Source organism: Gossypium hirsutum, chromosome D03 (assembly GCF_007990345.1).
Source record: "Gossypium hirsutum isolate 1008001.06 chromosome D03, Gossypium_hirsutum_v2.1, whole genome shotgun sequence".
NCBI lineage: Eukaryota > Viridiplantae > Streptophyta > Magnoliopsida > Malvales > Malvaceae > Gossypium > Gossypium hirsutum.
Window position 1 is genome coordinate 51,197,808 of NC_053439.1, and position 12,395 is coordinate 51,210,202.

The following is a 12,395-nucleotide window of genomic DNA, read 5'->3' on the forward strand; positions in this document are numbered from 1 at the left end:
AGTTTAACTTGAATTAAAATGAAAAGTTACTTTTAAGTATGTCAATTCATATTTTGTTCTAAAAGAATGTAATTCATTTATAAACACACTCTTGTTAAGGTTTTCTAATTTTAATTAATATTTTTTAAAAAAATTAATAAATAAATAAATGTAATTGAATATCTAAATTATAAAGACTAAGCCTCAAATTTAAATCCATAAAATTATAAATTTTAAAACCCTAAACTTTAACTTTAATATGTGATACGTAATCTTCTGTACACTTAAGTATGTCGTGTTACGTTAAACTCTTAATCCTAAACCGTAAATTATGCTATATAATTATTAATTTTAATTAATTAATTAATTAACATAAAAGATTAGATATTGTTAAAAGAGAATTGAATTTAGTGTTAGAGAAGCTATATTCAACCTGATTTTTTAATATTATTCTAATATAAATTAAATTATATATTTTTAAAAGCAGAGAAAAAAGAGGCGAAAGATTTTGGAAGAATTGAAGGAAGGGTACGTGAAAACATGGTTACATGGGTTTACGTAATACAACTCTACGTAGAAAAATTTAACTCTCAGTGAACAGAAGCCGATGAAATGTCGTTTTAGGGTTAGATGAAAAATATTTCCAGGGACCCTCCCATTTGAATAATTGGACCCCAGCATATCATCATTTTGTACTTCCCCTTCGCCTTACTTTTAAATGGAGGGTGTGCAACAGCCTCCATTTCTTGCAAATCCCGAAGAGCTATTTCTTTCCTTTCTTTTAATTTGTGAATTAAAATTAAGTAAGCGGAAGATTAGTTGATATTATTTATCATCATCATCATCATCATCCTCCATATTAAATTATACAGGATGGGTCACCATTCTTGCTGCAATCAACAAAAGGTTAAGCGAGGCCTTTGGTCCCCTGAGGAAGATGAAAAGCTCATTAGGTTCATCACCACTCATGGATATGGATGTTGGAGTGAAGTCCCTGAGAAAGCTGGTAAATACATGTGTGTGTGTGTGTGTATTGATTCATTTGATGAGTGCTTTGATGCATATGCAATGTGTTTTTAATTTTCATTTGTTTTTAGGTGTTCAGAGATGTGGGAAAAGTTGTAGGCTGAGATGGATTAATTATTTAAGGCCTGATATAAGAAGAGGAAGGTTTACACCTGAGGAAGAGAAGTTGATCATTAGCCTCCATGGGGTTGTAGGCAACAGGTTCATTTCACTTTGTCTTCACATTTTTTCAATATTTTTTTCACTTTAAAGTTGCATAGATCCTGGGGTTTTTCCCTAATGGTGCTAGCTGTTATTATCACGGTGCTTAAGTTAGCCTGAACTTTCAAAATTTGAGAATAGAGACACTGATGCTTGAAAACAACTAAGTGAACAAGCAAACTTCAATATCAAGTTTTCTATGTAAATGTCAAGATTTTTGTTTTTTAAATTAAGTTAAAAGCAAGCTCCATGATTACTTTTTAAGTAGTTGCTAAAGCAGTTTTCACCACCATTTTCAAAGGGCGTTAGAAAGACCATATCATGATGTTGAAATTCCACAAGCAAATACATGTTTTTTGACCTCCAAATTTGATTTTCTTTTTCATGTTATTCAATTTCTGATATGTCAAAAGGAATTTGCAGGTGGGCTCATATAGCAAGTCACTTGCCTGGAAGAACAGATAATGAGATTAAAAACTATTGGAATTCATGGATCAAGAAGAAGATACGAAAGACTTTAGTTCCGCCCACGCAAGGTACAGCTTCCATTACTGAGCTAGTAAACCAAGACATGGCAACAACAACAACAAGGGCAATACCAATCCCTACACAAGAAACCCTATTTTCATCTCAAGCCCCATTGTTTATGTTTGAAAGTACAATGACACCAATTGATCAAGGGTACTACTTCAAGATGTTAATGTAAGAGGGGAGGTTTTCCATGAACAAGCTCAATTAAACACTTGGAATAATAATAATCATCTCAACCAGCAGCTTCAACTTCAAGTCCCATTTCCCCCTCCTTCAACTTCTTTCACAATGGACACAAATAATAATTATTTGCCACCATTGATAGATAATATGGAAACCATGGTGCCTATTGAAGTCCAATCTTGTACTAGCTTGGATGAAGAAGGTGGTGGAGAAATAACACTTGAGAGCTTAAGGAGACAACAACAAGAGTTGAATGAATGGGTTGAATCACAACAATGCTCAAGCTTTTTGTTGTGGGATAATATTATTGAAGGACAAATTGGTGGTAGTGTTGAGGGAACAACAATACCATTACCACCTTCATCTTCATCATCATCAAATATGGGAACTACACTATCTTCTTTCCCTTCATCTCTATAAATTATCATTAATGGTGATGATTTTTTTTTCTCTCTTTATTTTTTGCTTCTTTTGTTAACTTTATTAATTGGTCATGAGCTTGTGGAAAATGTGAGGGAGTTTGGAAAAATGGAAAAGGAAAGAATAAAAAGCAATGTAACAGCTAATTAGATAATATTTACTCATTTCTTTCGGATTTTTTTTATATATAAGGTGTTCTTGGTTCATCAAGACTTTTTCGAGGTCAATGTATTTTGAATTTTTTTAAAATTTTTAAATATTTATAATTATTGTAGGGTAAATTATACTTAAAAAGAATCATATAACATATGAATTATTATTTTATACACCGACGATGAAGTTTTTTAACTACACAAGCAGAGTTAAGAGACAACATGTGTCTCATTTATATATATATATATATATTTTTTACAGGGAAAATCTTTGGTACACGAGTGAAGTTTTTAGACTGTATAAGTAGGTTTAAAGAGTTGACAAATATTCTATATGAGTATAGTAAAATATTAAAAAAATAAATATTTAGAAACAAAAGACACATGTCAATTTTTTAAGGTCGTTTGTGGAATAAAAAAATCATCAAATATTCGTCCTTTTTTAAATGTCAATTAAGGACATTTGTCACCCTCTTAACCCTACTTATGGAGTTAAAAAAAACCACCACTCATGTATCAAATAATAATTCATAATATATATAGAAAAATTATTTGATACACCGCCAATGAAATTTTTTTAAATTCCACAAATGAATTAAGGATTTGACAAACATACTATATAATATAATAAATATATATATAAATAAACATGACACATATCAAACTCTTAACCCACTAATAAAATCTAAAAATTTCACTCACAACCTATATATATGACTAATATTGGGAACTGATATTGACTGCCCACATTTTGTATATAAACAATAACGATCTCTACACGCATACAATATATGGAAGTTTTCTTTGGATTTTTAGGATTTCATGATATCATCATAGATTTCAACAAAAATAAAAATAAAAAAATGTTTTTTTTTTCAGAAAACTATGTTCAAAGTCAGCAATCAGCATATAATTTTCATTAATAGACATGTTTCTTCGTAAACTGTTGCTGCAAATGCTGCATACGTAATAATACTACAACGTAGTACTGTTATTTTGCTTTGTCTAATCTTCCATCAACCTTTTTTTTTTCTTCTCTCACTTCAAGTGTAATTCTTTTTTTTTTTTTAAATTTGTAGATTTATTTTGTAGGTATTTTTATTTTCTTGGATTGTGATGGATAGACACCATTACTAACCTTTGCTGAACTTTCATCAGCCACCAACTATGCTTCTTAGAAAATGCTTCTTAGAAAGTGGGTTGGTTTTAGATTCTTGAATGGTGACTTTTTATTGGCACTTGAATCTGTTTTGAGAATATTTTGAAATAACAAATGAGTTCATGATTCGATTTGGGCTATGTTGCTTTGAGCCTTAGGCGTTTTGTGTTATTTTCCTTTAGTTATTAAACTTTCTTTTTTACTTGTAAAATCTTTATGTTTTGAGGGATGGATTTGTCGTTGTCATTTTCAATTTCAGTTTTAGTGGATGTTTCGTTTTCTTGCTAACTTCACTTGCCGTTTTGGACCCTTGAAACTAATTTCCTTATTAAATTAGATATTTATATTCACCCAAATATTTCGTGCTTAAGTTGTTACAAAATCGATTATCAACATATTATAATTTTTTTTCTTGCTGAGGCTAAAGTTTTTATTCGTGGACGTTGAAAAACTTTTTTTTTCATTGTTGAATACTTATATTTACTATATATAATTTTGAATTATATGATACTATTGGTGAAATGAATAATTAAAGAAAATCATATAATCGAGATTAAAATCCCAAAGTTTTGAATGATATTTATGCCTAAAAGTGGAAGGGAAAAAGCTGTGGATGAGCAGTAGGGTTAATAGATAACATAAACTGTAATACAAATGGTCGACCATTAAGAAGCCATTATATCACTTTGAAGGCCTTCTATATATATATATATTGATATGACTAAAAGATGTTCCTTTTCTTCACCTAAGAATGGAAAGGGATCATTTCTAATATATAAATTGCTTCTTCAATCAAAGAAGAAAAAAGAAAAGACAATTCATCAATACCCTATTTGTTATTTTTCATTTAATATAGTAAATTTAAAAAAGAAATTAACTTTGAAGTTGTTGAATTTAAAAATTATGGTCGATTAAGTCTTAGCTCGATTAGTATGGGTATTGTTGTCAATGCAGGAAAACGTAAGTTCAAGTGCGCTGAAGCGCGTCATCCTCCTATTTATAGATTGGAGATGAGCTATGGGTAGTTCTAAACATTGTGTAAAAAAAGAAAAAAGATATAATCAGAACCTATAATGAACAGAGATATGGTAAAAATATATTTCCACACAAACATAAAATAATACTAGCAAATGAAATTATTAATTGTTTGGAGGTTTTATTATGATCATCATTATTATTTTACAGTGGTGTATGTTGTGTTGGACCTTTCGCTCTTTTGAAGCAATGAGCAAGACTATAATGTCAAATTAATGCCCAATTAATCAAGGATTTAATAGTAATAAATGACTTTTATTGATTGTTGTTTGTATGTCGGGTTTAAAATCTTAATATAAAATTTTAAGATATATACTTTTAAGGGAATGTAAAATTCACAAAGGTATTAATCGATTGAGTTTTAACTCAATTGGCATGAATATTGTTGTCAATGCAGGAGGACGTGAGTTTGAGCGCATTGAAGCGCATTATTCTTTTATTTATGGGTTGAGGAAGGGGTATGAGTAATCCTATGTTATGGTATTCATCTCCATTCGATTCTCAAATCGACTTGTTTTCCATACCAACCCACAACCTAGCCAGCATGTTCAACTCCTACTCTTGAAACACGTGTTCACCCTACAGTAAGATACATGTTGATCTGTATGGGGACCTACCTAATTCTAATACATCGAATCATGAAATCGTATCATATAAACAGAAAATTGATTTCCATGAAGAGGACACAAACAAAACACTTAACACTATATATTCCTATTTATTATTATTGTTAGGATTGATATTTTAAACCTTTAATTTTTATTTATTTATGTTTGTTTATTAAGTTAAATAAATAAAGAAGAACGAACTAAACACGAATAAAATTTATATAGCTCGTTTATATTCATGAACAAGCTTGCTTATCGTTCCATTTGTATATATATAAATATAATTATTAATATTTATATTTGACTATTTTATATTTTAAAAATAATATATATTTTTATTATTCATGGACATTGTTCGTGAACATTAAATAAACAAATATAAACACATAATTTTAAATAAATGAACACGACAAAAAATTTAAAATTTTAAAATAATCCATTTGAATAAGATTAGATGAATTGATCAGACTGACCGAACTAAAAATCAATAACTTAACTGATTCAACTGCAGTGCAATTCCAAAATCATTGAATCTAACCCAAGCCCAAAAAAAACCTAACCAAGCCCAAATAAATGAACGTTATAAGAACTTTAAAGTAGGGTTTCCATCCTTCGTCATTAGCGATCAGAGAGCTGAGAACTAAAGGAAACAAAGGCCTTCTTCTTAGCACTCCGCCGCCCGTTATCTCATCGCAATCATGGTGATTTTCTTCTGTTTCTAACATTGTGTTTGGTTTTCCAGAAAATTTGTTGCAAGAAAATGTCTTTAATTCGATTGTTTTCTTTTTTTCTAGATCATCCCAGAAAAGAACCGCAGGGAGATATCAAAGTATCTCTTTCAAGGTAACCCAAATAAAATCCCATCCCCAATTTCAATTTAACCCATTTTTTCATTTGCATATTTGGATTCACAAATCTGGGTTTTATGTATTCTTATCAGAGGGTGTTTGCTACGCCAAAAAAGATTACAACTTGGCAAAACACCCAGAAATCGATGTTCCAAATCTTCAAGTAATAAAGCTGATGCAAAGCTTCAAATCCAAGGAATACGTTCGTGAAACTTTTGCTTGGATGCATTATTACTGGTACCTTACCAACGATGGCATTGAATTTTTAAGGACATACCTTAATCTCCCCTCTGAGATTGTTCCTGCTACTTTGAAGAAGCAAACTAGGCCCGGTGGTGGTCGTCCCATGGGTCCTTCTGATAGCCGCCCACGGTAATAGTTTTGGGGTTCCTTTTTTGCTCTTCGATTTAAATGCAAATGAATCAGTGGCTTTGTTAATGTTTTTTGTTGGTTATGAATCAGTGGTCCGCCACGCTTTGGCGACGGTGAGAGGCGATTCGGTGACAGGGATGGATACCGTGGAGGTCCACGAGGAGGCGGTGATTTCGGTGATAAGGGTGGTGCGCCTGCTGATTATCAGCCTTCATTCAGGGTAATGTTTTGCTTTGAACAGTTATCCTTGATTGTGTCTTTGTTATGGTTATCGCATTTGAATGACAATGTTGGATTGTGTATAAGGTTTTTGTTGTTTACAATAGTTGGATTGTGGAATCATTTGTTTGCTTTTTGATATTACCATGTTCTTTTAAACCCTGCTTGGTTTCGAATTTGATCAAAAACAAGTCTTGGAATTGAGTTGTTGAATGAGTGTATGTCTAATATAAGCTTGTAATTGAGTGTCATGGGACTTTTTCATAAGAGAAGCTAGTTCATTTTCACTTAGAACAATGCAGCTTCCATACATGATTGCTTGAATGATGGTAAAAGTACCATTGAGGTCCTAGTATTAGGAGTTAGATTGCATTTTATCCTATCTACTAAAACAAGGAGCAAATTAGTAGTTCTATATTAGATTAAAGAGCAAACTGATTCTTTTTATTAAAACTTTCATTCATTTCTACTGTTAAAAACTAGTGTGGCTGACAAAATACTTAAATAGTTGCATATGACGTGCCATCTGTACCTCATTCTAACATACAGGGGCCTGTTTTTAATAGTAAAAATGGATTGAAATTTTAACAGAAGGATCAGCTCTTTAATATAATAGACAGTGACTAGTTTGCCCATTTTTTGAGTAAAGTAGGCAAAATGCAATCCAAAGCCTTTATGATACTTTTACCCTTAATGATCTTTCATTTACTCGAAGAGGTGGCTGTACAATATTGGTGGTTATGCTTAGGCATCGACCGAATGAAATTGGTTATTCTTCTTAAAACTGATATAATTTCCAACTTGTGGATACATAGGGCCCTGGTTCAAGGCCTGCTTTTGGTCGTGGAGGCGGTGGTTATGGTGGTGCCGGTTCTGCAAGCGGCGCAGGTCTTCCATGAGTTTTGTCAGTTTAGGTTGAATGGCACTTCCTAGTTCATTTTGGGGTGTGCTTTTTTGCACTCAAATGATTGAGATTATCTATGTTCTTTTTTCCCCCTTGTTTTTGATGCTTTTGTTGCATTGATTTTCCTTGTTTGAATTAGACAGTAAATACCGAAGTTGTGCAGCTCAATTTCGGAAGAAACATTAATTATTATAATATATAATGAAATCAGTATCTTTGGCATTTTATTTTTATATACTTTTGTTTGAAGTTTTTCTTTCCTCAAGAAGTCAACTGAATTATTTTTGACAAACTAATCTTTGGATAAAATTAAGTTGTTGGCAAAAGTATGAATTTATATTGAAGGGATTAGTTAATTAATTTTGTTTAGTGTTTATATATAAATACATATCAAGTATTTAAAATAGAGTTTGTATGAGACTAATTTATGTTAAAGTTAATAAATTTTAAATATGCAATTTTATAGTGGTTTATTGAAAATTAAAAATGGAGTAATTAAATTTTAAAAGGGTCAACGCGTCGTTAGCCTCTCAAGTATTCGGTTTTTCTTATTAATAGGAATCTTTTTCTTTTTCATGGTGTAATTTGAAGCGACCTGTTCAAGTTTTTTATAGTTGGGTACAATAGAATGAGTTGAGTCATAATGGAGCTAAGCTAAATGATCATGCATTTGGTACTAACAGTCTTGTGAGGTAATTGGGTGCATTTATTTGCATGCCTATTCAATAGGGTTATGATTCATATTGATAATTTAGTAGAAGTAGTTTGAGCCCTACAAGATAATATATTGTTGAAGTCGAGTATTACAGTGTTAAAGAAGGTCTAAGAGATCATGAGAACTAAAGGGTGATGGTTAATTCAGCATGTTCTTAGAGAAGATAATCGAGTTACTGATTATTTAATTAAGTTGAGTTTAAGATAGAGGACAAGCTTACAGATTTATGATAAAGTCTATGATAGTGCACTAAAAATTCTAAATCAAGAGAAAACTAGAGATATTTTTGGTCAATTTAATTTGATGTAATTTTTTTTTCAAAAAGAAAATTTTGTTTGAAGATTTAAGATTTAAAGGTTGTTTCTGCTATATGATTTTTTTAATTTGATGTAAATTTTTTTTTTTGTTTCTGCTATATGATTTCTCAGGGAACAAATTTTTTAAAGAACCCAATTTCACGTTTAACCGCATTACTTTAGTGTAGCAAAAGCTTTATCTCTCTCACGGTTGAAAACGAAGATCCCTTGAAAAATAAGGTTTCTTACTTTTTCGTTCCACAATTGACTTATAGTGGCATAGATTGATTTGCTCTCTCAATGTTAAGCGTCGTTTACCATGAACTCTTCTATAGACTGAAACCTGAAAAAAATATTAAGAAAGAAACGGTCCAACAATTTATTGCCCCAATGACATAGCTCAAGCTAACATTAGGCTGCTAGAAAACTGAAAATGCACTCATTAAAGCTCTAATACCAGACATAACATCTCAACATGGAACCACCCATGAAACCCTAAAACTAAAACTAGACACCCACCAGAACCCGACACTCAGCGACGAGCTTTGTAGGTATATGTACTAATGAACAGATTTTTATAGTGTTTACGTATTTATTAGCTGTTCAGTCGACCTCTTCCATCTTGCTTTCTTCATTGCCCTCTTCCTCCAAAGATGGCATATCGACATCATCAGCACCACCAGTGTCATCATCATCAATGCTTAAACCCAGCTTCAACATCCTATGAATCCTTCCTGCAAATGTGTTGGGATCATCCAAGCTGAAACCTGAAGTCAAGAGAGCAGTTTCATATAGCAGCAACACTAAGTCCTTCACTGATTTGTCATTTTTGTCTACCTCGGCTCTTTTCCTTAGCTCCTCCATTATGCCATTGTCCGGGTTGATTTCCATAGTTTTCTTACTAGACATGTAAGCACTCATGCTATTGTCCCTAAGAGCTTGAGCCTTCATGATCCTCTCCATGTTGGCAGTCCAACCATATTCACCAGTGACCAAACAACAAGGAGAGTCAACGATTCTGTCGGACACAACAACCTTCTCGACTTTGTCACCTAGAATTTCTTTGATCGTCTTGCAAAGGTTCTCAAACGACTTTTTCTTCTCCTCCTTCTTCTTCTTCTCATCTTCAGACTCTTCATCGAGTTTGAGTCCTTCCTTTGTAGCAGAGACCAGCTTTTTCCCATCGTATTCCTTCAATTGTCCAACAGCGTATTCGTCGATAGCATCAACCATGAACAACACTTCATATCCTCTCTTCTTGAGTTTTTCAAGGAATGGTGAGTTCTCAACAGCTTTCTTGCTTTCACCAGTGATATAATAGATATCCTTTTGGCCTTCCTTCATCCTAGTGACATAATCTTTCAAGCTGGTCATCTCATCGCCACTCTTCGTAGAATGAAACCGAAGCAAGTCGGCAAGTTTACTCCTGTTTTGGCTATCTTCATGAATACCAAGCTTGATGTTCTTAGAGAAAGCATCATAGAACTTAGCATAGTCCTCTTTGTTTTCAGCAATCTCAAAGAACATCTCAAGGCATTTCTTCACTAGATTCTTCCTAATCACTTTAAGAATCTTGTTCTGTTGCAACGTTTCACGAGAGATGTTCAATGGAAGATCATCAGAGTCCACAACACCTTTCACAAATGACAGATACTCAGGAATGAGTTCTTCACAGTTGTCCATGATAAACACCCTCCTAACATACAGCTTAATGTTGTTCAGCTTCTTCCTCGTGTCAAAAAGATCAAATGGGGCTCTCCTCGGAACAAACAGAATAGCTTTGAATTCGAGCTGCCCCTCGACAGAGAAGTGCTTCACTGCAAGGTGATCCTCCCAATCATTTGTGAGACTCTTGTAGAACGATGCATATTCCTCCTTTGTTATCTCCTCCGGTTTTCTTAACCAAATTGGTTTTTGCTTGTTAATGAGTTGCCACTCATGAGTCACCTCTTTAACCTTCTTCTTCTTTTTCTTGTCTTTGTCTTTGTCCTCGTCAATATTCTCCACATCACCTTCGTTCTCCTTCTTTGTCTCCTCATCTTCATCATCACTGACCTCCTTTTCAGTAGTTTTCTCAGTCCATAGGTAAATTGGATAGCTGATAAACTCGGAATGTTTCTTCACAAGATCTTTTATCCTCCTTTCCTCCAAGTACTCCAACTACATTATATGTAATACAAACAAAAATCAATACCAAGAACTATGTTTAAAAAGGTTGAATTGTACCATAGAACTGACATCAAATTTCAACTCACCTGATCATCTTTAAGGAAGAGGGTGATCTTGGTACCGCGACCAAGAGGTTCACCACTCACATCACGGGTAACAGTGAAAGACCCACCAGCTTGTGACTCCCATACGTATTGTTCATCATCATTGTGCTTTGTGGTGACAATCACCTTCTCTGCTACCAAGTAAGCCGAATAAAACCCTACTCCAAATTGACCAATCATGCTCACATCGGCTCCAGCTTGCAATGCCTCCATGAACTCCTTTGTTCCAGACCTCGCAATTGTTCCCAAATTATTCACCAACTCTGAACAAGAACATTTGAGTTACTAGTCCAATTCGAATGGATAAAATAAAACAATGTTAACGAAAATTAACATATATATTGATACAGGTAGTTCAATAGAAATGATTGAACAAAATGTTAAATTATGTACCTGCTTTGGTCATGCCAACACCGCTATCAACAATGGAAAGAGTTTTGTTAGCTTTATCCGGGATGATTCTGATAAAGAGCTCAGGCTGAGCATCGAGCTTGCTTTTGTCTGTTAAGCTCTCAAATCTTATCTTATCCAATGCCTATGAAAAACCAAAACCAAAACTCTTCAGATTCTTATATCAAAAATAGAAAAATAACAGACCAAAATCAGAATTCTCTATGTTATTTTTACCGTAGCCAAACAGACAATGGCCAGCAAAATACACACGAAACAGAAAAACTTGATGCTCAAATATCATTAAAAATTTGTTTATCACAATAAAATGGAATGAACATGAGAAATTAAATCCCTAAGAAAAAATTCTTTTCCTATGATTTTTTTTCTCGGCGAACAAATAGAAACATAAAACCATGGCAGTAAATGCAATAGCCAGAAAAAAAAAATGCAATAGCCAGAAAAAAAATACACAAACATCGTCAACTTGCTGTTCAAACTTCATATATTTAAAAAGCCAAAGTACGAAAATAAAACGAAACATCTTGAAACTAACAGTAATCAAATAAAAAGCACAAATTCCTAATAAAAAAAACTTCTCCTCTGATATTTTTCTCAGCGAACAAACAGAAACATAAAACAAAGAAAGTAAACGAAGAAAATAAACAAGCGATATATGTACTTACATCAGATGAGTTGCTGATGATCTCACGAAGGAAGATCTCTTTGTTACTGTAAAAAGTATTGATGATCAAGCTGAGTAGTTGATTGATCTCCGCTTGGAAAGCGAAGGTCTCCGACTCTGCTCCTCCCATATGCACGTCCGCCATCACTTTCAGATCAAACGATCAGCGAAACGAAGAATTGAGATACCGAGCGCACGATTGAAGATGCTGTTGCGATCTCACTAGAATATTACTACGATCGATTCTTGTTGTTTCTCAAAATTTGGCTTTGGATTCGTATGATAAACTGAGATTTTACAGAGGTGAAATTTATATAGGGAGAGAAGATAAGCTGGAAGGTTTTGGAATCGGTTTTTTGCGCGGGTTCTAGACTTCTCTTTCGTTTTCTAAACTTAAGT

The 12,395-nt window shown here is 33.1% G+C and overlaps 2 protein-coding genes across 2 annotated transcripts; one reads left to right on the top strand and one right to left on the bottom strand.

The window, feature by feature from the left end:
- Positions 1-743: 743 nt before the first annotated feature.
- LOC121215430 (transcription factor MYB72-like) lies at positions 744-7,870 on the top strand. The gene is given in 9 exon segments (XM_041089910.1): positions 744-985; positions 1,077-1,206; positions 1,630-1,873; positions 1,876-2,337; positions 5,963-5,995; positions 6,089-6,137; positions 6,235-6,514; positions 6,605-6,734; positions 7,549-7,870. Coding segments are annotated over 9 exon segments (1,545 nt in total). The 5' UTR covers positions 744-852; the 3' UTR covers positions 7,633-7,870.
- Positions 7,871-9,003: 1,133 nt separating this feature from the next.
- On the bottom strand, positions 9,004-12,395 carry LOC107927140 (heat shock protein 90-1). Its single transcript, XM_016858145.2, has 4 exons — positions 11,998-12,395; positions 11,315-11,456; positions 10,904-11,184; positions 9,004-10,808 (listed from the first exon to the last, which is right to left on the bottom strand). The coding sequence occupies exons 1-4, from the start codon at positions 12,139-12,141 to the stop codon at positions 9,252-9,254; spliced, it is 2,124 nt and encodes a 707-aa protein (XP_016713634.2). The 5' UTR covers positions 12,142-12,395; the 3' UTR covers positions 9,004-9,251.

Excerpts from the sequence above, each read along its gene's own strand:
- LOC107927140 (XM_016858145.2), bottom strand. The coding sequence starts at position 12,141 with ATGGCGGACGTGCATATGGGAGGAGCAGAGTCGGAGACCTTCGCTTTC. Across the intron at positions 11,457-11,997 it reads TCATCAGCAACTCATCTGAT|GCATTGGATAAGATAAGATT; the intron begins GTAAGTACATAT and ends GGTTTTTCATAG. Across the intron at positions 11,185-11,314 it reads TGTTGGCATGACCAAAGCAG|AGTTGGTGAATAATTTGGGA; the intron begins GTACATAATTTA and ends GTTCTTGTTCAG.